This window comes from Bos taurus, chromosome 3 (genome assembly GCF_002263795.3).
Source record: "Bos taurus isolate L1 Dominette 01449 registration number 42190680 breed Hereford chromosome 3, ARS-UCD2.0, whole genome shotgun sequence".
Taxonomy (NCBI): domain Eukaryota; kingdom Metazoa; phylum Chordata; class Mammalia; order Artiodactyla; family Bovidae; genus Bos; species Bos taurus.
Window position 1 is genome coordinate 57,535,297 of NC_037330.1, and position 27,999 is coordinate 57,563,295.

The 27,999-nt window shown below is 39.4% G+C and overlaps 2 protein-coding genes across 2 annotated transcripts in view; one reads left to right on the forward strand and one right to left on the reverse strand.

Annotated features, from left to right (window-relative positions):
* Positions 1-27,999, forward strand: part of ODF2L (outer dense fiber of sperm tails 2 like) — a 399,873-nt gene that overhangs the window by 220,822 nt on the left and 151,052 nt on the right. The window lies entirely within an intron of this gene.
* CLCA1 (chloride channel accessory 1) overlaps positions 23,593-27,999 on the reverse strand; it is a 34,080-nt gene continuing 29,673 nt past the window's right edge. Inside the window, exons 11-14 of the mRNA NM_001206176.2 lie at positions 27,727-27,988; positions 26,800-26,970; positions 24,931-25,164; positions 23,593-24,125 (exon numbers count right to left, since the gene is read on the reverse strand). Of these exons, the coding sequence (NP_001193105.1) occupies positions 23,743-24,125; positions 24,931-25,164; positions 26,800-26,970; positions 27,727-27,988 (1,050 nt within the window). The 3' untranslated portion in view covers positions 23,593-23,742. The remainder of the gene's footprint in view (positions 24,126-24,930; positions 25,165-26,799; positions 26,971-27,726; positions 27,989-27,999) is intronic.

Consider the following 27,999-nt stretch of genomic DNA (forward strand, 5'->3'; position numbering starts at 1 on the left):
TAGCCTCTATAGTGCTAGCCATATGGTATAAAACCCTATTTTCAAAGATTTTAAATTTCATAATCAAGCAGTTAGGCAGCCTTCTTACCAAATCCTTAGTCACCAGATTTTCCGGCTCCAGTTCCTCTTGCACACCAGCTGTCTCACGTACAATGTCATCTTTCCCTTCTCTAATTCTTCAAGAGAATATCGTTACCTTCAGATTGGCACAAGGCTTGACTTGCTATTTAGAATATATCAGAATCTGGTCAATTTACAGTTTCAATTTTATCTTTTAATACCACCAGTAATAAATATTTCTCTCGCATACTTTGTGAAAAATCACCTTTACTTTCCACTCTGGTATCCTTGACCACATTCATTTTTCTAATTATTCAATATCTAGCTTAAATTCTGCTTCCTATGAAGGTTTCCCTGACCAATACCTCCTGTCATTTCCCTTCTCTGAATTTCTGTACCCTTTGATTAATAACATGGTTTTCTACACAGAGAATCCTCTCAATTTCAGGATTTAGGGGTTGAGATTTTGAATAGCTTCATAATACAATTTTAGTGCTGGAAGACCTGAGACCTGAGAGACCATCTAGTTCAACCACTGATATTATGGATGACAACACATGTCCTAGGAAGATTAGTGACTTAGTAGCAAAGCTCCAACCAGAACATCTGACTTTTGCCCAGTGTGACCTCTTCTCATGGCTTCCTGCTCCCAGCACTGAGCCAGTCCCTCCTTATTCCCCCTGGCTGCTGCTGCTATTGCTATTTGTTATACCAGCTGTACCCTGAACTCAAGGTACCTGTTTCTTTTTAGGAGTTGTAAAGTTAACAGATGCTACAGAAATTTTGTAACATATGATTCCTAAGTTAAAGACTTTCTCATTGTGTAATCAGAATTGGATGAGCCACAAGGAGAAAAAAAAAATCCTTTGAGCAAAATTGCTTTAAACAGAAAGTTTGTCCAAAGAATTTTATGCCAGGAGCAAGTACTCACAGATTCATCTATTCATAGTGATCTCTGTAATCCATTCTTTTATATATATGGGATCCTGTAAGGATCAGGGAGAACTAATATTTATTGAGCATCCATGTCAGATACTCTTATTGTTACTTTACATTAACTCATTTAGTTTTCATAATCACTAACTTTAAATTTTTATTTTTTAAAAAATATGTTGTAGTATAGTTGATTTAAAATGTTGTGTTAGTTTCTGCTGTATAGCAAATTGAGTCATGAGACAGGCATCCTATTATCTTCCTCCTCCTACACATGGTGAAACAGAGACCAGAGATGTTAAGTAAATTTTCTGAATAATAAGCCCATAGAAGGAAGAACATGGGATTTGAACTTATATCTCTTGTCTCTACATCATGTTATGGGTAGCTATATTTTGCCTGTTTGGTTACACATTGGACTATGGTGGTGGACACTGTTAGTGCTCTGCCCCATCTCCTCTTGCCTTCTTACTGTTCCTGTATACCTCTTCTCTCTGTGTCAGGGGACTTTTCTCTCAGTGGCTCACACTGGCAACTCTTCTCTGGAGGACGGTCCTCAGGCTATGGGAGCTGCTTAATCTGTTTATGCAGAGAGCCAGTGGTAGGGTCCATCCTCCCAGGTGGTCCTTAGCCAGTGACTGACAAGCACAGGGGATGTGAAATCTTAGCGCCTTTGCTTCAAGTTGGGACAAGTTCTAAGATGTAACTTAGATATTAGAGTTCCCTGTGGAAACAACCTTAAAAAATCTCCACAGGACTGTAACCAACATCCTACTTGACTTAATCTTTCCTTGTTTTGTTTTCTTTCCACCTTTGCCATTGTTTTCTTTGAGAACTTCCTTAATAAATTGCTTGTATGTAAAGTCTTGTCTCAGGGTTTAATTTTGGTGAATCCATTCTAAGATAGAGTATCATGTCTTAATTTCTCAAATATTATTTATTAAGCACTTCCTATATGCCAAGCACTATGTGATATTCTTTAAATCTATTAACTCATTGAATCCTCACAAGAACCCCATGAGTAGATACCATTTCTCATTTTACAAAAGAGAAAGCTGAGCCTTAATATCCTCCTCAAGGTCACGCAGCCAGTAGGTTGTCAGAACCAAGCTGAAACCCTGGTCTGATTCCCAAGGCATATTCATAACCCCTATGTTGTACTCCTCAAGGATACATAATTTCCCCTGGTAAGGAAGCCAACGCATAGTCAGCCCCTCCATCTGTGGGAGAATACAAAAACAAATGATACAAATTCTAGTGTAAAACACAAATTATCATATATTTTATAGTTTTCTTCTCCTAATCCAGAAGATCTACATTTCTGTGACTGGGGAGAGAGAGAAATCTTATCCGGGCAAAACATATTATATGACACTTCATATAGTCTTTAGACTAGTGCCTTGAATATTTGTGGAGTATTTGCTTTCTGATAAGCTCAGAAGATAAAAAAAAGTGCTTACTCTTAAGTAATCTACAATTCATCCTAGAGATAAAGTTAGGGAATGACTCATGAGTCATAAAGAATGGACAGGATTTTAGTGTTTTATTTTATCTCATTTTAATTTAATTGTACTTTATTATTTTACAATGGAAGACAAATACCAGAACTGTGTTTGAAATAGAGGCCAGGATCACAGAGGTAGAAAATGGCCTGTATCTGTGATTCTTATTAGAAATCTAATACAAAGACCTAGCTAGACCTCATTTACTTGCTCTGGTGGAAAGAATAGTAGTGCTTTCCTCTGATTGATAGATTTTCTTCAAAAGGACTCAGAATTACTTTATACTTAGAATATTCACTTTCAAGCAGTTATCACTTATATTCATAGCTATATAAAAGTGGGACTCTGAGGTTTCAAATGTTTCTGATATGGAGATGTGAACTTGAACATATTAATGGCCATGCTAGGTAAAGGAGAGTGATTTCCAAATCAAAGGAGAGTGATTTCCAACCTGTGGATTAAGACTCCAAGGGGACTCAAGTTTAATGAGATGGGTATTCAAATCCATATGCATATATATTCCTTTTCCAAGCTATAGATACTAGAGCTCTTATCTTGTGGGGCAGCCATAAGCAAAGCAGTTAAGAATATAAGGGTTTGGAACTGTATTGTTCAAGTTTAAACCCTAGCTTTACCATTATGTGAATGAATTTGGTTAAACTCCTTGATCCTTCTGTACCTCAATTTCTCAATATATTTAACTATTCCAAAATTATTTACATGTAAAAGAAAACGTAAGAAAGGTAGGAAATTTGTAACAAGTAATGAAAAAGACAAAATCAGTTGGCCCTGAATGATTTTATTTTACCTCATTATAACTTTGTACAATAATTTACTAGTTCAGAGACGCAATCTCTGTCCTAACAGAACCCCTTGTCTTTACACTAATTCCTCCCAATGTATTTTGCACACAGTCTTTCTCAATAAAACACGATCATATCCGCCTGCAGTTGTTGTTTTTTTCTATCATCATTTCCCCATTGGCTATAGGTTAAAGTCCAAAATCTTTGGCATTTTATTCAAAGCCTTCCTCTGTGACTTAGCTACTTTTTCATTACCTTCTTAGTCCTCAATTTCTTGCCCTCTCGTCTTCCAGCTTAGAATACACAGAAATGTTTACATTTTCTCCTTTATACTCCTATAGTTATGCGACACTGTATCACATCACCTGAAATTGCTTTGTCTCCTTAACTAAATCGTAAACCTCTGGAACAGCAGGAATCGTGTAGTTCCAGACTAAAGCACAGTGACTATTATACAGTACAAATTGTGCTCAATGAATAAATGAATTCAAGTCAACAAATATTATGTTCTAGGTTTTAGACATTGTTAGAGCAATAGTTAAGAAACAAAAATTTAGTAAGTAGGTTCTTGTACAAAGGTTACAATGAATTTTTTTTTAAGCTCTAAAAAGATTATGTTCTGAAGTGTTAATTATATTATATGAGTATTTTAAACAGGACTCTATGGTTGCATGTGATAGAAAACCAACTCACATAAGTTAGTTAAATCTATTTATATGTTTGTTCGTTTGAAAGATATTGGGTACATCTCAAATAGCACTACGAAGGAGTAGCCCGAAGAGAACTCAAAACCAGCCCCATTGTACATTATCCAGGAACCAATACAGAATTAGTTTTGCTGACAACTTTGTATACCTAGGTCAGATTCTGAAAATATCTGGGGGATGATTTCCTAAAGTCTGAGATGGTCCCAAGGTGAAAAAATCCTGGTTGGCCAATGCATTAGGCTGCTATATAGGCTGTTCTGGAAGAACTAGGCTCAGTTCATCTGATATTCTGTGATACTACTTGATATGGGTGTCTGAAAGCCTTGAGTATCTGGCATCAATCAGGAATACATACTGTCATCGAACTTCCCAGATAACCAGAGCCTAATTCATTTAGTTTGAAAACTTAATTTTAACTCTTTTCAGGCCTTTCTTTCTAAAAGAGAATATATTGAATAGACTATATTGAAGATAACTTGGGTAATGTAATGGGGCACAAGAGTGAGTGCAGGTCTCCAGGAGTCTTTAATGAATGTCTTCCAGTGGACACCAGGTTCATATACTCCAGTCTTTATCCACAGGACAAATTTTTATTGAGGCACACAAATACTTCCACAGAAGGGAAGTGCCAGATTTAAAATTTTTTTAGAAATCAATTTCAGATAAATTAATATGGTAATCTGTTATGGGAAAAGAGAGAGAAGAAAGCCCATTTGCTGTGTGTGTGCTTAGTTGCTCAGTCATGTCTGACTCTTTGCCACCCCATGGACTATAGCCCGCCAGGCTCCTCTGTCCATGGGGATTCTTCAGGCAAGAATACTGGAGTGGGTTGCCATGCCCTCCTCCAGGGGATCTTCCCAACTCAGGGTTCGAACCCACCCCACACTGCAAGCGGATTCTTTACCGTCTGAGCCACCAGGGATAGAAGAAAGCTCATTTGCTTTTCCTCTTTGAGTGTGTTTGAGCTTACCTTTCTGTGACATCTCCTATGTCATATCAGAATTAGTTTAGTTGCACACTCAGGACCATCATTCTGTAGATCAACTTTGGGTACCACTCTGGAGACCAATACAAGGTTCTTGGAAATTTGCTAATCTCTGTAGAACTGTGTGTGCAGTGGCCAGAAGTGAAAATGTTGCTAAGATGTTGTCCATATACAGCAGAACTGTATGTTCTCCATTTTCCTCATTTCATATATATATGTTTTCAATTTTGTAAACCTTTAAAAAATAGACATATTATGAGCATTCTACCAAAAGACTGTTTTGGAAAGAGAATGAAGATGACGATGTAGCTGATGAGATAACGAATATTGACTTAGTGATTCTTCTGTGTTGGACCCTGTTCTAACCACTCATCTTATACTCATTCAGTTAATCTTCACATCAGTCCTATGATGTTTTCATTTTATACCACATATAAAAAAGCTTTAGTACAGAGAGATAACTTGGCCAATGTTTGGTTACTAGTCAGAGGATATGTATTTTTAAAGCATTTTTATATCAATATTTCATAAACCAAAATGAATAAAATTTCATCACATGAATACAATAAAATTTACAATTACATTGATATTATTTCCAATTGCGGTATCTTTCAGAGAATGCTGCTGTGAATAACTTTGTTGGTGAGTTTATTTATTTCATTATGATAGATACTGTTTGTAAACTAATGTGTCAAGTGGAGATTTTTATGGCTTTTGACATTGCCAATTGCTTTCTAGAAAATCAGTGCCTATTTATAGTTCATGAAATGGTATATCAGTGTATACACGTCATTACACTTTACAAATAGTATGTATATATAAATACTATATATGTATATTTAATTTGGTAACAATTATTTTATTATTTTTGTTGTTGCTAAGCAATGGGGTTGCTCACAGCACTTCTCTAACCTCATTCTCAGATGAGGAAATTGAGTGAACTTAGTACTTAGGAGCTTCTGTTCTTGGTTACCTTTGTCACTGTTTATTAATCAGGACTGCTGATTCACTACCAGGTATGCATATCTGATACCTGTTTCCACATAGATACTATACTATCTCATAACAAAATAGAAAGCTAACTAGACAACTAGGTCATGCTATATTAGCAAATTTGATCCACATACTGCTGCTGCTGCTGCTGCTAAGTCGCTTCAGTCGTGTCCGACTCTGTGTGACCCTGTAGACAGCAGCCCACCAGGCTCCCCCATCTCTGGGATTCTCCAGGCAAGAACACTGGAGTGGGTTGCCATTTCCTTCTCCACATACTATCCATTATTAAAACAGAAAAACTAAAACAAACAAGGAAGCTAGGCAATAAACTCTGTACATTGATAGCAAATTTGACTGATGCTCAATTCTGAAGTTAATAGCCATGTTGAGAATAGTACCTCCTAACAATTTTGTGAGTCATCAGGATTTTCCCCTTATTTCCTGGTTCCTGGCCTTACTGTCAGTGTAGATAAGGAAAGTATATAGGAAATTGAATTAAATACAAAATGTTTCCTGAATATGAAACCTTGCCTACATGATGAAAAATACTAGATCTAAAGTGGAAACTTAAAAAAATTTTTTTCTGAAAAGTAAAAAGGAAAAATAGTTAATGTAGGATTTTAATTATGCCTGATAAATGAAAATGCTATTAACATTCCCCGTACTGTTATTCTAAAAATATTTATTGATCACCTTGTCTGGGTCAGTTGGCTTAGTTCTACCTGTCTGCAAGTAGACTTCACTAATATAGGGATGGATATGTTTGTGTGTGTGTGTGTGTGTGTGTATATATATATATATAGAGAGAGAGAGAATGGCTATCAATGTCTACAAACAGTAAATACTGGAGAAAGTATGGAGAAGAAGAAACCCTATTACACTGTTGATGGGAATGTAAATTGGTACAGTCACTATGGAGAACAGTATGCAGGTTACTTAAGAAACTAAAAATAGCCTTACCATATGATCCTGCAGTCCCACTGCTGTGCATATATCTGGAGGAAAGCATAATTCAAAAAGATACTTGCACCTCAATGCTCATAGCAGCGCTGTTTACAATAGCCAAGACATGGAAGTCACATAAATGTCCATTGAGAAAAGACTGAATAAAGAAGATACAGTGTATATATGCAATGGGGGTGGGTGCAGGAGGGCCAAGAGGAGCTACTCCATGTTCAAGGTCAGGAGGGGCGGCCATGAGGAGATACCCCTCATCCAAGGTAAGGAGCAGCGGCTGTGCTTTGCTGGAGCAACCGTGAAGAGATACCCCACGTCCAAGGTAAGAGAAACCCAAGTAAGACAGTAGGTGTTGCAAGACGGCATCAGAGGGCAGACGCACTGAAACCATACTCACAGAACACTAGTCAATCTGATCATGTGGACCACAGACTGTCTAACTCAATGAAATTAAGCCATGCCATGTGGGGACACCCAAAATGGGCAGGTCATGGTGAAGAGGTGTGACAGAAAGTGTTCCACTGGAGAAGGGAATGGCAAACCACTTCATATTCTTGCCTGGAGATCCCCATGAACAGTATGAAAAAGCAAAATGATAAGATACTGAAGGAGGAACTCCCCAGGCCGGTAGGTGCCCAACATGCTACTGGAGATCAATGGAGAAATAACTGCAGAAAAAATGAAGGGATGGAGCCAAAGCAAAAACAATACCCAGTTGTGGATGTGACTGGTGATAGAAGCAAGGTCCAATGATATAAAAAGCAATACTGCAAAGGAACCTGGAATGTTAGGTCCATGAATCAAGGCAAGTTGGAAGTGGTCAAACAGGAGATGGCAAGAGTGAACGTCGACATTCTAGGAATCAGCGAACTCAAATGGACTGGAATGGGTGAATTTAACTCAGATGACCATTATAACTACTACTGTGGGAAGGAATCCCTTAGAAGAAATGGAGTAGCCATCATGGTCAACAAAAGAGTCCGAAATGCAGTACTTGCATGCAATCTCAAAAACAACAGAATGATCTCTGTTCATTTCCAAGGCAAACCATTCAATATCACGGTAATCCAAGCCTATGCCCCAACCAGTAATGCTGAAGAAGCTGAAGTTGAATGGTTCTATGAAGACCTACAAGGCCTTCTAGAACTAACACCCAAAAAAGATGTCCTTTTCATTAAAGGGGACTGGAATGCAAAAGTAGGAAGTCAAGAAACACCTGGCTGCTGCTGCTGCTGCTAAGTCACTCAGTCGTGTCCGACTCTTAGTGACTCCATGGACTGCAGCCCACCAGGCTCCTCCGCCCATGGAATTTTCCAGGCAAGAGTACTGGAGTGGGATGCCATTGCCTTCTCTGAGAAACACCTGGGGTAACAGGCAAATTTGGCCTTGGAATATGGAATGAAGTAGGGCAAAGGCTAATAGAGTTTTGCCAAGAGATCAAACTGGTCATAGCAAACACCCTCTTCCAACAACACAAGAGAAGACTCTACACATGGACATCATCAGATGGTCAACACCGAAATCAAATTGATTATATTCTTTGCAGCCAAAGATGGACAAGCTCTATACAGTCAACAAAAAGAAGACCAGGAGCTGACTGTGGCTCAGATCATGAACTCCTTATTGCCAAATTCAGACTTAAATTGAAGAAAGTAGGGAAAACCACTAGACCATTCAAGTATGACCTAAATCAAATCCCTTATGACTATACAGTGGAAGTGAGAAATAGATTTAAGGGGCTAGATCTGATAGAGTGCCTGATGAACTCTGGATGGATGTTCATCATTGTACAGGAGACAGGGATCAAGACCACCCCCAAGAAAAAGAAATGCAAAAAAGCAAAATGGCTGTCTGGGGGAGGCCTTACAAATAACTGTGAAAAGAAGAGAAGCAAAAAGCAAAAGAGAAAAGGAAAGATATAAGCATCTGAATGCAGAGTTCCAAAGAATAGCAAGGACAGATAAGAAAGCCTTCCTCAGCAATCAATGCAAAGAAATAGAGGAAAACAATAGAATAGGAAGGACAAGAGATCTCTTCAAGAAAATTAGAGATACCAAGGGAACATTTCATGCAAAGATGGGTTCGACAAAGGACAGAAATGGTATGGACCTAACAGAAGCAGAAGATATTAAGAAGAGGTGGCAAGAATACACAGAAGAACTATACAAAAAAGATCTTCACGTCCAAGATAATCACGATGGTGTGATCACTCACCTAGAGCCAGAAATCCTGGAATGTGAAGTCAAGTGGACCTTAGAAAGCATCACGAACAAAGCTAGTGGAGGTGATGGAATTTCAGTTGAGCTATTTCAAATCCTAAAAAATGATGCTGTGAAAGTGCTGCACTCAATATGTCAGCAAATTTTGGAAACTCAGCAGTGGCCACAGGACTGGAAAAGGTCAGTTTTCATTCCAATCCCAAAGAAAGGCAATGCCAAAGAATGCTCAAACTACCGCACAATTGCACTCATCTCACATGCTAGTAAAGTAATGTTCAAAATTCTCCATGCCAGGCTTCAGCAATACATGAACCATGAACTTTCAGATGTTCAAGCTGTTTTTAGAAAAGGCAGAGGAACCAGAGATCAAATTGCCAACATCCGCTGGATCATGGAAAAAGCAAGAGAGTTCCAGAAAAACATCCATTTCTGCTTTATTGACTATGCCAAAGCCTTTGACTGTGTGGATCACAATAAACTGTAGAAAATTCTGAAAGAGATGGGAATACCAAACCATCTGATCTGCCTCTTGAGAAACCTATATGCAGGTCAGGAAGCAACAGTTAGAACTGGACATGGAACAACAGACTGGTTCCAAATAGGAAAAGGAGTACGTCAAGGCTATATATTGTCACCCTGTTTATTTAACTTCTATGCAGAGTACATCATGAGAAACGTTGGGCTGGAAAAATCACAAGCTGGAACCAAGATTGCTGGGAGAAATATCAATAACCTCAGATACACAGATGACACCACCCTTATGGCAGAAAGTGAAGAGGAACTAAAAAGCCTCTTGATGAAAGTAAAGGAGGAGAGTGAAGAAGTTAGCTTAAAGCTCAACATTCAGAAAACGAAGATCATGGCATCTGGTTCCATCACTTCATGGTAAATAGATGGGGAAACAGTGGAAACAGTGTCAGACTTTATTTTTTGGGCTCCAAAATCACTGCAGATGGTGACTGCAGCCATGAAATTAAAAGACGCTTACTCCTTGGAAGGAAAGTTATGACCAGCCTAGACAGCGTATTCAGAAGCAGAGACATTACTTTGCCAACAAAGGTCCATTTAGTCAAAGCTATGGTTTTTCCAGTGGTCATGTATGTGAGAGTTGGACTGTGAAGAAAGCTGAGCACTGAAGAATTGATGCTTTTGGATTGTGGTGTTGGAGAAAACTCTTGAGAGTCCCTTGGACTGCAAGGAGTTCCAACCAATCCATTCTGAAGATCAGTCCTGGGTGTTCATTGAAAGGACTGATGCTGAAGGTGAAACTCCAGGACTTTGGCCACCTCATGTGAAGAGTTGACTCATTGGAAAAGACTCTGATGCTGGGAGGGATTGGGGGCAGGAGGAGAAGGGGATGACAGAGGATGAGATGGCTGGATGGCATCACTGACTCGCTGGACATGAGTTTGAGTAAACTCCGGGAGTTAGTGATGGACAGGGAGGCCTGGCGTGCTGTGATTCATGGGGTCACAAAGAGTCAGACATGACTGAGCAACTGAACTGAACTGAACTGGAATATTACTCAGCCATAAAAAAGAATAAAATAATGCCATTTGGATGGATCTAGAGATTATCATATTAAGTGAAACAAATGAGACAAAGATAAGTATCATATGATATCGCTTTTGTGTGGAATCTAAAAAAATTATTTAAATGAACTCATTTACAAATCCAAAATAGACTCACAGACATAGCTAATTTACGGTTAGCAAAGGAGAGGAGGTATATTAGGAATTTAAAAGTAACATATACACACTAATATATGAAAAATAGAAACAACAAAACTGCTGTATTCAATACAATGAGCTATTTCAATATCTTGTAATAACCTGTTACAGAAAAGTTGGCTTAAAGCTCCACAGTCAGAAAATTAAGATTATGGCATCCAGTCCCATCACTTCATGGCTAATAGATGGAGAAAGAGTGGTAACAGTGGCTGACTTTATTTTTTGGGGCTCCAAAATCACTGTAGATGGTGATTGCAGCCATGAAATTAAAAGACACTCCTTGGAAGGAAAATTATGACCAACCTAGATAACATATTGAAAAGCAGGGACATTACTTTGCCAACAAAGGTCCACTTAGTCAAGGCTATGGTTTTTCCAGTAGTCATGTATGGATGTGAGAGTTGGAGTATAAAGAAAGCTGAGCACCAAAGAATTGATGCTTTTGAACTGTGGTGTTGGAGAAGACTCTTGAGAGTCCCTTGGACTGCAAGGAGATCCAACCAGTCTATCCTAAAGGAGATCAGTCCTGGGTGTTCATTGGAAGGACTGATGCTAAAGCTAAAACTCCAGTACTTTGGCCACCTGATGCAAAGAGCTGACTCATTTGAAAAGACTCTGATGCTGGGAGTGTTTGGGGCAGGAGGAGAAGGGGACAATAGAGGATGAGATGGTTGGATGGCATCACCGATTCAATGGACATGAGTTTGGGTGAACTCCAGGAGTTGGTGATGGACAGGGAAGCCTGGCGTGATACAGTTCATGGGGTCACAGAGTTGGACATGACTCAGGACATGTCTGAGTCATGACTGAGGAAAGAATCTGAAAAACAATGCATATATATTTGTGTGCTGTGTGTGTGTGTGTGTGTGTGTGTGTGTGTGTATTGTTTAAATATTGTTTTGGCCAGAAAGTTTTTTCAGTTAGTGAATATGTTGTTCAATACAGTTCTTGGTGAAAATGGAAAATGGGTCTTTTATTTTTATTTAAAACCAAACTTTTTAGCCAGCCCATTATATATATCAGATCAGATCAGTTGCTCAGTCGTGTCTGACTCTTTGCGACCCCATGAATCACAGCACGCCAGCCCTCCCTGTCTATCACCAACTCCCAGAGTTCACTCAGACTCATGTCCATTGAGTCAGTGATGCCATCCAGCCATCTCATCCTCTGTCGTCCCCTTCTCCTCCTGCCCCCAATCCCTCCCAGCATCAGAGTCTTTTCCAATGAGTCAACTCTTCGCATGAGGTGGCCAAAGTATTGGAGTTTCAGCTTTAGCATCATTCCTTCCAAAGAAATCCCAGGGCTCATCTCCTTCAGAATGGACTGGTTGCATCTCCTTGCAGTCCAAGGGACTCTCAAGAGTCTTCTCCAACACCACAGTTCAAAAGCATCAATTCTTCAGTGCTCAGCCTTCTTTACAGTCCGACTCTCACATCCATACATGACCACAGGAAAAACCATAGCCTTGACTAGACGGACCTTTGTTGGCAAAGTAATGTCTCTGCTTTTGAATATGCTATCTAGATTGGTCATAACTTTCCTTCCAAGGAGTAAATGTCTTTTAATTTCATGGCTGCAGTCACCATCTGTAGTGATTTTGGAACCCAGAAAAATAAAGTCTGACACTGTTTTCACTGTTTCCCCATCTATTTCCCATGAAGTGATGGGACCAGATGCCATGATCTTCATTTTCTGAATGTTGAGCTTTAAGCCTACTTTTACTCTCCACTTTCACTTTCATCAAGAGGCTTTTTAGTTCCTCTTCACTTTCTGCCATAAGGGTGGTGTCATCTGCATATCTGAGGTTATTGATATTTCTCCCGGCAATCTTGATTCCAGCTTGTGTTTCTTCCGGTCCAGCATTTCTCATGATGTGCTCTGCATATAAATTAAATAAGCAGGGTGACAATATACAGCCTTGACGTACTCCTTTTCCTATTTGGAACCAGTCTGTTGTTCCATGTCCAGTTCTAACTGTTGCTTCCTGACCTGCATACAAATTTCTCAAGAGGCAGATCAGGTGGTCTGGTATTCCCATCTCTTTCAGAATTTTCCACAGTTTATTGTGATCCACACAGTCAAAGGCTTTGGCATAGTCAATAAAGCAGAAATAGATGCTTTTCTGGAGCTCTCTTGTTTTCCATGATCCAGCGGATGTTGGCAATTTAATCTCTGGTTCCTCTACCTTTTCTAAAACCAGCTTGAACATCAGGAAGTTCACGCTTCACATATTGCTGAAGCCTGGCTTGGAGAATTTTGAGCATTACTTTACTAGCGTGTGAGATGAGTGCAATTGTGCGGTAGTTTGAGCATTCTTTGGCATTGCCTTTCTTTGGGTTGGAATATATATAATTGATCCACTTTGCTATACACCCAAAATTAATACACCATAAATTAACCATGCTTCAATAAAAGGCCACACTATATTAATATAGTCAGTTTGAATATTAATAAACTTTATATTTTCCCCATTTTATGATCAAAAAACACAGGAAACAAACAAACAATTCTGGGTTCAAACTGCTGACTCTATCTCTAATCAACTGTGTGACCTTACTAAACTTGTTGGAACTTCTTTACCTCAGTTTTCTAATTTGTAAATGTGAATAATAATATTACCAAACTCAAGGGGTTTCTGTGAAATAAAAATGGGCTAATATAGCAGAAGCTCTCAGAGCAGTACCTGATACTTAGTAAGTGTTATCCCTGGTAGCCTAGTCAGTAAAGAATTTGTCTACAATGCAGGAGACTTGGGTTTGATCCCTGGGTAGGAAGATACCCTGGAGAAGGGAATGCCAACAGACTCCAGTATTCTTGCCTGGAGAATTCCATGGACAGAGGAGCCTGATAGGTTACAGTCCAAGGGGTCACAAAGAGTTAGACACCACTGGCGACTTTATCACACACACACAAATATATGTTAGCTATTCTTTTTGTTAGTATTATATAATAATCATTTTTCTTGTTATGCTTATTATTCTATGTATTCTAATTATTACTACTAAGAAAAATTGCTTGCATCTTCTCTTTTCATCAAGCTAATGTTTTATGAATAGTATTATTATAAATGCAGTTATGTTTCTAGAATCAGCCTGCCGAAGAACTCACCCAGAAATGCTTCTTGGCCATGGGAGAAAGAATACCTGAAAATCTGAGGCTTGTACACTATTGGCCCAGTTTATGCAACTGGTCTTCTTTTTCAGGAGGAAGTGCAGTAAATTTATTTAAGAGATTAATGTCCAGTACTTTGGCCACCTCGTGCGAAGAGTTGACTTGTTGGAAAAGACTCTGATGCTGGGAGGGATTGGGAGCAGGAGGAGAAGGGGACGACAGAGGATGAGATGGCTGGATGGAATCACTGACTCGATGGACGTGAGTCTGAGTGAACTCCAGGAGTTGGTGATGGACAGGGAGGCCTGGCGTGCTGCAATTCATGGGGTCACAAAGAGTCGGACACGACTGAGTGACTGATCTGATCTGATGGCTTAAATATTACTTAAATCACTTACCAACTGAGACTACAGGCAGATTCCTGAACTCTTAAGCCCTAGTTGCCTGTCTGTACCAACTTTGATATGACATCCTTTCTCTTTAGAGGTCCCTGCACTTGCCGTTTGCTGGCTGTGCCTCCCCCAGGCTAGCTTCATGGGTGTGAGACTTGTGTAGTCATCACATATGGCCCTGGATTCAGAAAAGTCATACACTTGACTCAATGCTCTGCTGTAGTTGTCCTAAAATTCTTAGTCATTTTTTCCTTTGAACTTATTTTTTATAAGTAGAGTCTGATGGGAAGATGTATGTGTGCCCACCATTTCTTGCCACTTCCTTTACATATAGCATTCATGAGATCCATGAGCACAAATTCAGGTGAGCTCACAAAGTGTTGGATTTCAGTGAGACTCAAAGTGAATACAGGATAAACATATTTTATCTAAGTAGTTCAATTCAGTTCAGTCGCTCAGTCGTGTCCGACTCTTTGCGACCCCATGAATCGCAGCACACCAGGCCTCCATCACCAACTCCCGGAGTTCACTGAGACTCACATCCATCAAGTCAGTGATGCCATCCAGCCATCTCATCCTCTGTCATCCCCTTCTCTTCCTGCCCCCAATCCCTCCCAGCATCAGGGTCTTTTCCAGTGAGTCAACTCTTCTCATGAGGTGGCCAAAGTACTGGAGTTTCAGCTTTAGCATCATTCCTTCCAAAGAAATCCCAGGGCTCATCTCCTTCAGAATGGACTGGTTGCATCTCCTTGCAGTCCAAGGGACTCTCAAGAGTCTTCTCCAACACCACAGTTCAAAAGCATCAATTCTTCGGCGCTCAGCTTTCTTCACAGTCCAACTCTCACATCCATACATGACCACTGGAAAAACCATAGCCTTGATTAGACGGACCTTTGTTGGCAAAGTAATGTCTCTGCTTTTGAATATGCTATCTAGGTTGGTCATAACTTTCCTTCCAAGGAGTAAGCATCTTTTAATTTCATGGCTGCAGTCACCATCTGCAGTGATTTTGGAGCCCCCCAAAATAAAGTCTGACACTGTTTCCACTGTTTTATCTCAGTAGACAGTGCCCTAACAGCCTGGAAAGGCTGTGCTTTCAGTTTAATCCAGAACTTTGAATGCAGAAGGAAGGCAATGACACTCCAAGAAACACAAGCAACCAAGAAACTATCATATCCTTTCTTATTCATGTTATTTCCCTTTGTTGCTTCTTAGTCACTCAGTAGTGTCCAACTCTTTGTGACCCCATGGACTATATCCACCAGGCTCCTCTGTCCATGGCATTCTCCAGGCAAGAATACTGGAGTGGATTGCCATTTCCTTCTCCATTTTCCTTTGTTAGTCAACTACTTATATTGATAATGATGATTCAGAAGGAAAAGGGAAAATAGAACATCCCATAGTTCCTTTTCCTTTCAGTCCTTCCTTACTCACCAGTGAGCCAAAGGTGGAGAGTGTCTGGCAGGCAAGATATGAAGTAAAAACAGTTAAAAGTTAGTTTTGTGCATTGTTTTCAGTATTTTGGCAAGAATGAAACACATATGCATGTATGAGTTTTAAAATATGAGTTGTATATTCTACATACAAGTTAAATGTTCTTATATGTGCATTTAGAACTAGCATTGCATGATGTAAAGATAAATAGTAAATGTCACATGAATACTTTATAATTGTAATTTTTCAAATTTAGAACAACTTTAAATTACAAATAAAATTACCATGACAAGTAAAGAAAGGCTATGGAAAAAAGAAAAAAGCTTTATATTTTAGTAGCTTTAATAATATTACTTTTTACTTCTGCTTAAACAAGGGATCCTGCATTTTCATTTTGTACTTGGTTCTCCAAATTGTGTAGCTGGTCCATCCTATGGTGTAAGGAGTCCACAAGGCCGAGATTGTGCCCATCCAGTGAGTGGCCCCCTCCCCTTCTTCTAGAACACACTACACATGCCTGGACCTGAAATCTCCTGATAAATAACTGATCCTGCTTCCACAGTCTGCGTTGGCTAGAACTAACTGGGGTGCCAGGGTCAGGTCTCCCCAAGACAGGTTGCATCAAATCAGGGTGTGTGCATTTCTAGGCTTGAGAGTACAAAGGACAGCTATTGAATTGATGTGTTGTGTGGGTTGAGGGAGGCCACACATATGTACATGAGGTCCCTCAAGTGAGGACTGGAGTTGGGGACAGTAAGAAGAAAAATGGGGGCCCCATGGTCCGTCTGTTCTTGAGCAGCCATGTATCAGCATGACATTGAGAACGGTCTAATAATTGCAAATTTGAATCTGGGCTTTCAAGTCATTTTGAAAGTGTTGTCTAGACAGGAGATAAACACATTTAATAGCTTGTTAGCCTGATTTATATATGTTGATCTCCACTTTTAATTTTGCCTCAGGCCTCTTAAATATTAGGGGAGGTTCTGGATGTGAATATGTAAAGCACTTAGTGCCTGAAACTTAGTAAAAGCCCAGTGTGTACTCGGCCACTTTAATCATGTCCGACTCTTCACAGATCTATGGGCTGTAGCCCACCAGGCTCCTCTGTCCATGGTATTCTCCAGGCAAGAAACTGCAGTGGGTTACCATGCCCTTCTCCAGGGGATCTTCTGGTTCTAGGAATTGAATTCCTGTCTCGTGCATTGGCAGGCAAGTTCTTTGCCACTAGCTCCACAATGATGTTCTAAGGTAGCACCGTTCTCTTCTTGGACAAGGCCCTGCTTACCCCCGCCTGCCCTACACCTCTACCTCTTCTTTAACCCCTGGTGGGAAGAGTGATAGTGACAGTGGTGGTATTCTGCTTTCCAATCCCCAGATACTAAGGCCTTGCTCTAAATAGACTGATTGCCTGGATCCCTAAAGTGCTGCCTTGGGTCCCACAGCCATGCCCTGTGAGTCAGATTAGCTGAGGTTCAGTGACTGCCAGAATTATGCATGAGCTTGGTGTGCCCTCTGCAATTTGAATTGTGCTGTTCATTCTGCAGTTCCTCATATGCTTTTTGTCTTTTTTCCTAATGAATTTGGAATTACTTTAAAATTTAGGACAATATTTATCTCTATGATAGTTAAAATACACTAAGAAGAACCTTTTAATGTTTCCCTTTTAGCACTGTATGCGGGGAACTAGGTAAAATTTTTATTTTTCTCAATTATGATAATTGTGCATTTCTTAGGCTTTCTAATTAAATGAATTTCCCGTTCTCATTATTAAGTTCTTTCCTGGATTGTCATCTTTGTTTCTGTGACATTTTCCTATAAGCCTCGTTGAACTCTGTTTTGTTAATTAGTCTTTATTTGTTTTAATGAATCATTCTAACAAACACACTTTGGAAAGCTTGTTCTTTGGAAACATTTTGGCATTTCTTCAAAAGTCTAAACTGTAAAATTGTTGAGGCAGGTGGAATCCATTGAGGCCATATGTCAGGTAGTTTTTTTAAGTACAATTTTTAAAAACATAGTGTTTATATTCCCTGTCTCTAATTCTCTTGCTGGCATTGATCTCAAAAACTATCAATGAGCAAATGAAAAGAAATAGGTCCCAACATGTAAAATGTAGTAATATTAGCAGAAACAGAAATTTGATTAGGATTATTTTTTTTCCTTTTCTTTTGTTGGTTTTCCCTCTTTATTTTATACTTATAACCAGACATTATGAAAGTGGAAGCATCGCTCCCTCTGTCAGATACTACGTGTGGATTAGTTACCAAACCATGGATTCTTGAAAGAGATGTTTTCCCTAAAGTAGTGCCAATATACTGTGTATGTTAATTGTCTACTTGCTTGTTTACATGCTGACTGGCTGTAAAATTCTTGAGAATAAAAACCATACCTGGGTTGCTTATCCATTTATACTTGTCCTCTAACAGAGTGATTCAGATACAGTGTAGGTACTTTAAAATATATGTCAAGTGGATAAATGAATGCTTCAGGCACATAATATGCTTAATATTGTCTAGATTGTGGCCTTGAAAGTATTAGGTCAAACCATATGGAATTGCAATATTCTCCCTTTTTTATTTATGATCCAATCCAATAGTTTGGTAACATTAGTGGAGATGGGGTTAAGATCAAGGAATTTTGAAGCTAAGATATTGATTGACTATTTCATACAGATTCTGATACCAGGCAGAATGATTTTAAGGGGTAAGAGAGCAAGAGTGTCTTGGGTGAGATTGGTAGATAACAGCGAAAATAAGGGATGAATGATGGCATAGATCAATGGTGAAGGATGGAGACTTAAAAATGATACCATAGGAGTAATGACCTAGTTCAGAAGTTGCAGAGGGGAGTGCAGAAAGTACTTCTCTCAGCCAAACCCTGATACTTGGATATTGGGAGAAGTTGCAGCCTCTTCTAGAAAAAAGGAAGTCTTCCAATAAGAGTTTAGGCTCAGTTAAGTGAAGGAGGGAGAGGAAGCAAGATAAAACCGTGGTTCTAGATGAGAAAGTCTAGGTAGGACACAGCTTTTATTTGAAAATCCAAGGTGACCAATGCCTAGAATATATTTATCAGATTTACCCACCCACTTAATTGACCTATCAGAAACTAAAAACAAAACTAAGATCATTGTGGGGTTATGATGGCATAAAGCAAGATTTTGTTTTTGTTGGTTTGTTTTTTTAATCACATATGACAATCCAGACCCATTTTGCAATGATCTGCTTTATAATCCAGAGTACATAAGAATGTTTTTTTCTGCTGTTCTCTACTTTGTCTTAGCTACATGCTGACATTTACCTCCTTTCCCTGAAGTAACATCATACATTTCTATGCAGTTCCTCAATGTATCCCAAGGTACATCCCATTAAATTCACCCAAATGGGAAACTGCAGTCTCAATGAGTGACATCCTAGAAATTCTCCAGGCTAAACCCATGGCAGCCATATTTTATGGGGCTGAATTGGGGCCTCAGACCCACCCATTTGTCCATATGGGGCAGGTCCTCTAGCCAAGTGTGTGCCCTAGTTTTTTTTTTAATTAATTTATTTAAGGCTAATTAAATAGCCTAATTACTAATTACTTTATGATATTGTGGTGGGTTTTGCCATATATTAACATGAATCAGCCATGGGTGTACATGTGTCCCACCATCCTGAACCCCCCTCCTGCCTCCCTCCCTACCCCATCCCTCTGGGTCGTCCCAGAGCACCAGCTTTGGGTGCCCTGCTTCATGCATTGCATTTGCATTGGTCATCTATTTTACATATGGTAATATACATGCTTCAATGCTATTCTCTCATATCATCCCACCCTCGCCTTCTCCCACATAGTCCAAAAGTCTGTTCTTTATATCTGTGTCTTTTTTGCTATCTTGAATATAGGGTCATTGTTACCATCTTTCTAAATTCCATATATATGTGTTAACATACTGTATTGGTATTTCTCTTTCTGGCTTCACTCTGTATAATAGGCTCCAGTTTCATCTGCCTCATTAGAACTGACTCAAATGTGTTCTTTTTTATAGCTGAGTAATATTCCATTGTGTATATATACCACAACCTCCTTATCCATTCATCTGCTGATCAGAGAAATGCAAATCAAAACCACAATGAGGTACAATCTCATGTTGGTCAGAATGGCTGCCATCAAAAAGTCTACAAACAATAAATGCTGGAGAGGGTGTGGCGAAAAGGGGACCCTCTTACACTGTCGGTAGGAATGCAAAGTAGTACAGCCACTATGGAGAGCAGTGTGGAGATTCCTTAAAAAAACTGGAAATAGGCTGACAAACAACCCAGCAATCCCACTGCTGGGCGTACACACTGAGGAAACCAGAATTTAAAGAGACACATGTACCCCCATGTTCATTGCAGCACTGTTTATAATAGCTAGGACGTGGAAGCAACCTAGTTTGGTTTCATAACTTTCAGAAAAAGACTACAGTCTGATCTTCTGTCTAGTTGGTTGGGAAAGTACCTGGATGTGTACTCAACAAACGGTACTGAATTTTAGAACTGAACAGTAATGAATTTTAGGATATTACAATATTTCTAGCCTCTGAACTCTCTGCTGTTCTAATTCTGAAAGAGATGGGAATACGAGACCACCTGATCTGCCTCTTGAGAAATCTGTATGCAGGTCAGGAAGCAACAGTTAGAACTGGACATGGAACAACAGACTGGTTCCAAATAGGAAAAGGAGTACGTCAAGGCTGTATATTGTCACCCTGCTTATTTAACTTCTATGCAGAGTACATCATGAGAAACGCTGGGCTGGAAGAAGCACAAGCTGGAACTAAGATTGCCGGGAGAAATATCAATAACCTCAGATACACAGATGACACCACCCTTATGGCAGAAAGTGAGGAGGAACTAAAAAGCCTCTTGATGAAGGTGAAAGAGGAGAGTGAAACAGTTGGCTTAAAACTCAACATTCAGAAAACGAAGATCATGGCATCTGGTCCCATCACTTCATGGGAAATAGATGGGGAAACAGTGGAAACGGTGTCAGACTTTATTTTTCTGGGCTCCAAATCACTGCAGATGGTGACTGCAGCATGAAATTAAAAGACGCTTACTCCTTGGAAGAAAAGTTATGACCAACCTAGATAGCATATTGAAAAGCAGAGACATTACTTTGCCAACAAAGGTTTGTCTAGTCAAGGCTATGGTTTTTCCAGTGGTCATGTATGGATGTGAGAGTTGGACTGTGAAGAAGGCTGAGCGCCGAAGAATTGATGCTTTTGAACTGTGGTGTTGGCGAAGACTCTTTCGAGTCCCTTGGACTGTAAGGACATCCAACCAGTCCATTCTGAAGGAGATCAGCCCTGGGATTTCTTTGGAAGGAATGATGCTAAAGCTGAAACTCCAGTACTTTGGCCACCTCATGAGAAGAGTTGACTCATTGGAAAAGACTCTGATGCTGGGAGGGATTGGGGGCAGAAGGAGAAGGGGACGATAGAAGATGAGACGATTGGATGGCATCACTGACTCAATGGACGTGAGTCTCAGTGAACTCCGGGAGTTGATGATGGACAGGGAGGCTTGGCGTGCTGCGACTCATGGGGTCACAAAAAGTCGGACACGACTGAGCAACTGAACTGAACTGAACTGATACATAAGAAAAACTAGTCTTTCTTAGACTAAAGGACATACAATCCATTCATTTCAGATTTTGTGTTTGGAGCAAACCCAAGAACTATTTGTTAGTTTTGCATTGCTTGGGCCCCTGTATAATAGTCTTTCCTGTACAATGCTGAAGTGTGTTGTAACCCCACAGTGAAGAATGATTACGTGAAGGATGCTTTGATCAGTGCTATATTAAACTTGTTGTGATTATTATATGGATGTTTCTGAAGCTGCTGTCCTTAACATCACAGTACCCTAATTCACTGAGGACCTGTAGATAAAACTTCACTTGGGTCTCAAACAGAGAAAGTCATGCTCTTCTTGAACCTTTTTTTTTTTTTTTTCACTGTAGCCTGTTAATCTTTGTTATGCCTGCTTGGATGCTCAACATAAATGTGTGACCTGGGGACAGCAATTGAACAGAACATTATATTTGACTTTGGATATGCTAAAGTTTCCTGTAGTTTTTTATCATATATTTACTTTCTTCCGGGCTTCCCTGGTGGCTAGATCATTGAGAATCCCACCTGCAATGCAGGAGGTTTGGGTTTGATCCCTGGATCAGGAAAATCCCCTAGAGAAGGGAATGGTAACCCGCTCCAGTATTCTTGCCAGGGGAATCCCATGGACAGAGAAGCCTGGTGGGCTACAGTCTATGGGGTCTCAAAGAGTCAGACACAACTGAGTGACTAACACTTTCACTTTTTCCCATTTCTTTATTTTCTTAATTTTTAAACATACTTATTGTATGTATCTTTAAGGTGCCTCAAGTCCTATTTTGAAATTTTTGAATCTTCCTTTTAAGAATATCTATAAATAAAGAAATAAATCTAAAGTCTATGTAGAAACAATCTTCTAGATGTTTTGTTTTCAGAGAGTCACTTGAACATTAAACTCATTGTGCTAATAAACTGGGAATTTGAAACCACGTTACAAGAATACTTGCCCTTGGAGGCACTGGAATGTTTGATTAGTCCTTGATGGGAACTGTCATATTGCTAAGTCTATTTGTCCTTCTTCCCTTTTCTTCCCCTTCCCCTTTCATCTGTCATGACCGTACCCTCTTCCAGTTTTGTTTAGTCCTTCACGTAGTTCCCAAAACCTCCCTCCCCACACTACTCAGTCATAGATAGTACTCCTGATTTATCCTCACATGTTCCTTATTGCCTGTAAGAAAAAAGCCAAATCTTACTCATCTGTTTGTATTCAGGACCTAGCATAAGCCTGGAATGTAGTAGTCAGCTGATGAATATTTGTTGAATGAACTGAATTGCATTACATAAGATAATGCATATAAGGCATTAGTAGAACACTTGGCACAAAGTATACAGTAAATGTTTCTCAATCACTTTCCTTCACACTTGGCCTGAACCTACTTGTCTACTGCACGTGCCACCACTGTGGCTTTGGGCATCTTTGACTCATAATTGCATGCACATTGCATACATTTCTGTGCCTTTGGAGCCTTTACCATGCTGCTATTTCATTCCACAATGCAAAGTGAAAGTGAAAGTCGCTCAGTCGTGTCCAACTCTTTGCGACCCCATGGACTATACAGTCCATGGAATTCTCCAGGTCAGAATACTGGAGAGGGTAGCCATTCCCTTCTCCAGGGGATCTTCCAAACCCAGGGATTGAACTCAGGTCTCCCGTGTTGTGGGAGGATTCTTTACCAGATGAACCATCAGGGAAGCTACAGTGCAATCTCTTTCTTAAATGCATCATCTTTGCCCAAATCTAGAGAAAAAGAATATATAATCCTGGTAATGTTGGTCCAAATCTCTTCTATAACAAGTCATGAACTTCATATTATTTATTTATTTTTAACTTTTTATTTTGTTTTGGAGTATAGATGATTAGCAATGTGTTAGTTTCAGATGTAAAGCAAAGTAATTCAGTTATACATATTCATGTACCTATTCATTTTCAAATTCTTTTCCCATTTATGTTGCTATATAATATTGAACATGCCTTTTATATTTAAATAGTTTGACCTAGTTGGGCATTTCTGGCATATTTCAATGTAATTACATGTTCTTTTATAACTGGCAAAGTTCCTCAAATCAAATTAAACATAGTTCCATTTATTGATGCAAGCACCCCTTCTTTCTGTACTCAAATAATAAGTGAACAATGGTTAAATTTTTGGATTTGAATACATACTTTTTATGCATGTGTACCCAGTTTTTAGTATTTTATTTCATTAAATTGCCTCATACAGGAAATCTAAAATACATTCTATGAATTTTTGTAATCAAAAGAAGGATGAATGATTTATCTCAGGAAAACTCAACCCAAGGAAATTTGTAATTCTCCTAGCCACTTCCACATAATTTTTAAAATGTGAATACCAGGAATGGTGCTGTTGATACTAATATCAGGACAAGGAAGAGAAGGACTTGGTTTCTCTGGAGGAATCTCTGGCGGAATAAACAAAGATACTTGTGCAATGTTGGAGATTTCTGACTTCAGGCTGACCTCATCAACAGCCTGTATAGCAATGAAGAGATCCGTGCCATTTGTAAAAGTGATGGTTTCTGGTTTAAACACAAAGACTTCCTCTGAGTTGGCCTCATTTGGGATGAGATCAGTAGTGTTCACTTGAAGCGATTCATTGAACTTGTCTCTGAGCTCAAGAATATTTGTGCTTATTCTAATGATGTACTTGTCAGCTAAAACATAATTTAAAAAAAGGATGTGATTTGTAATCCGCAAGTCAAAGTTTTTAAAAATCTATTAGAAACAATATCATACTATAAAATACCAATGAATAAATAAATTGATGGTCCATTTTTATAAGCACTAGTATCTTTTTTTTTTACATTTTAATTTTTATATCCTGTGCCCTTTTGTATTCTGACAGAGTAATAAATGTAAAACTGGATCAGGCTTGACTTAAAGCTTAGGTAATTATTTCTGGCCATAGCATCTGACTGAGAGAGGAGATAATTACTGCTTATTATTTTATTATTTGTGCTTCTCAAACTTGAATGTATACACACATCATCCAGGGATCTTAAAATGCAGATTCTGGTTCACTAGACCCAGTTCTACACTTCTAACTAGCATTCATGTGATACCCATGCTGCAATCCACAGACCATACTTTGAGAGAAAAAATCTGAGGTTTCTTCCAAAGGACAGCTCTGGTCCACAGTATCTATGCTCTATTCCCAGTTCTCTCCAAGAGACATTACTGAAAATGAGGTCTATTAAAGCACAGCTTGGCAAGATTTCAGAAAAAAAACTGAGGATTGCCTATTCCTGGTTTAAATATCTTACACCTATATAGGCCAGTTGTTCAGATTCCAAACTTCTCATGTTTAAAAGTCTTAAACTGTCATTTCAGAGGACATCCCAGGTCCCTCCTGCCTTCTGCCCTCAACATGCATCACAGCACACCTGCCTGCCTCCCACCGTCTGCCCCTCTGCTTGGCTGCTAACCTCCTTTACAGGGTCCATACCACATTCAGCTTACCTCTTCCATGATCATAATCATCCCCGGGAGCCGTCCAAGTCAGATTAATGAGATTGTCCCCTTCGATTTTTGCCTTCAGGTCAGTGATTTTACATGGTGGAAAGAGATCAGGTATGGGGGCCTTTGGAACATCAGTGGCCACAAATGAACCTCCCGAGGACGTTCTGCTGAAACATACTTGCTTGCCTTGATCCTTGTTAATTTCAGGTCTTGGTGGATTCCATTTTACTTCACCTGCATTAAAAAATCCTTCAGTTAAGACAGATAACACCATGAAATGGCTATACTTCCCTCTGTTTTGTCATTGAGTTGCCCTCTTCTTACACTTCCCTTCTTTCTTCCCACACTCAAAACTTACTTTATTTGTTGTAAAGCTCCTAAATCAGGTCACATCAGAGGGGGAAAAGCAAAGAGAATCATAGTTCTTTATCTCACATATATTTATTTCCTGGATATTTAGTGGCATAGCTTCCACAATTTGTTTTTTATAAATATACCTGTCCTGGAGTTGATTTTGTGTGTGTGTTTTAAATTTTAAATTGGAGGATAATTGCTTTACAATATTGTGTTGGCTTCTGCTGTATGTCAACATGAATCAGCCATAGCTATACAGAAATCCTTTCCCTCTTGAACCTCCCTTCCACTTCCCACCCTATCCTATGTTTTTGCTATCCTACTACCTTATCCTAATCTTAACCAGCCACAACATCAGTTTAAATACTACCTCTGCTTTAAACCTTCTCAGACTTCTTCAAGCAGTCTCTTCCACCTAGGTAATACTGTGGGTTTTATTGTCTTTCCTATTTATTTCTTAATCATTTAGCTGGGATTCAAGAATTGCCTTGATTATTTATTCTTTGAATTTTTCTCTTTCTCTCCATATTTGTGTTTTATCTTTCTTATTAGATTGTGCTGCTGCTGCCAAGTCGCTTCAGTCGTGTCCGACTCTGTGTGACCCCATGGACTGCAGCCCACCAGGCTTCTCTGTCCATGGGATTCTCCAGGCAAGAACACTGGAGTGGGTTGCCATTTCCTTCTCCAAGGCATGAAAGTGGAAAGTGAAAGTGAAGTCACTCAGTCGTGTCTGACTCTTAGCAACCCCATGGACTGTAGCCCACCAGGCTCCTCCATCCATGGGATTTCCGGGCAACAGTACTGGAGTGGGGAGCCATTGCCTTCTCCCTATTAGACTGTAGTGTCTCACAAAATGTTTTATGTTAGGCGTTCTAAAATTGTGTGCTTTTGAAAGACTTGATTTTCTCAGTGAATGTATGGAAATCTAGTTAATGTAGCAATTCCAATTTGCTTCACATTCTTGCTGAAAATTTGTATAAAAGTCATCCTGAAATTCTAAAAACCCCTGACCTGTTCAATCAGTGGCATTGTTGTTTACCAGCAATAGCTTATTTAGATGCATTTTCTTATTTATTCATCATAACCATTCCATGAGGTAGTTACTATTATTTCCTATTTTACAAGTGAGGCAGACAAAGCACAAGAGAGTACCTAAAATACTTTATCTGGTAGAAGGCTGGAATTGAACCAAGGCAGTCAAAATCTATACTCAATCTGATGGCTTAATAGGTGCTATGTTGTTACCTAGAGAACAGTGAATGATGTCTGGACATATGTTTGATTGTCATGACTGTGAGGGCTGCTTCTGATGTCTAGTAAATAGAGGCCAGAAGTGTTGCTAAACATCTCACAATGCACAGGACAGCCCTCCACAATAAAGAATTATGTGACCAAAATGTCAGTAATGGCAAGGTTGAGAAACTGATTTAATTCTGCACCATTCTCTCAGGTTTTGGTTTTCCCTTGATTCCAAGCCTTTTACTCAAGGCAAGGATGTTGTTATAGATTACTCACCATTCTCAATCCAGCCAGGTATGTACATGGCTCCATTTCGCTGGGGTGATGCATTCTGAGAGGCTGTGTTGACTCCTCCCAGAGCCCACACTTTTGCACTGTATCTACCATTTGTGTCATAAGCTGTAAAGTACCTTGAATAGATACCATCATCCTTAGTAGCATCAGCACCTTGACAGAGAAATGAAGGAATTAATGAAGGAATTAGGATTTGACTGTGTTAAGGATGAGGTATACTTCTTTCACCACTTTGTGTGTGTAATTTCAAATGCACACATCTTGTCCTCCTGAATTGTCTTTCTTTTTGAAATCAGCAATCAAGTCATGTGTCTCTGTTACATCCAACATAGCACAAAGTAACCTCTCAATAAGTATCTGTTGAACTGAATTGAATTACTGTATGTTACTGGTGACAAAAAGTGTTGTATGTTTATTTCCTTAAAATTTATGACTTTTACCGAGGATAGGTTTAGGTAGAAAATTCATTTACAGAATTTGTTTTAATAAATTTACTTGTTTTATAGTGAATAGTCAAGTTCCTTCTCTGCTGCTTTCCAAATGTTAAAGCCTCTTTCTTCATCTGTAATGTAGGGATCATAACACCTCAAAAGTGTGTGGTGAAGATAAGAAATGAAGATCTATCTATCCATCCATCACAAACTCCTAACACAAAATAGCTATTAATTTTCCTCCTTTCCTTTTCTGAGAGGGTTGGAATGCTCACTGACAACTTTTTTGCACTTTATAGAAGCTAAAGGCAAGCTCTTCTCATGTTTCCCAACATTTTGAAATATAGGAGTTGTAGGGAGGCAGAGAGCCCTCCCAACCACAACCCCAGTGCTGGACTCCTCACCACAATATGCCCTCCTGCTGTTGCTTGGTTGTTTCCTGGAAAAGAAAAATGTGTCCAGTTCCTGGGGTGGTTACCTGCTCCATTGTCCAATAATTCCAAGGTAACTGTTTTCCCATCCACTGATTCTATTAGTGCTGTGACCTTGGACCTGAGAATTGGCTTGGTTCCTTGGTGAATCTTTACATAAACTACCATAGGGCTAGGGAATTTGCCTGTGTCTTTGTTCATTTTAGAGGTCACTGTAACTGGAGGCAAAGTAGCACTTGATGCACGGGAGGTGACAGTCAAAGTTAGGGTTTGGGAGCTTGCTTGTAGGCTGTATTTCCAAACACCAATCTAGCCAAAAA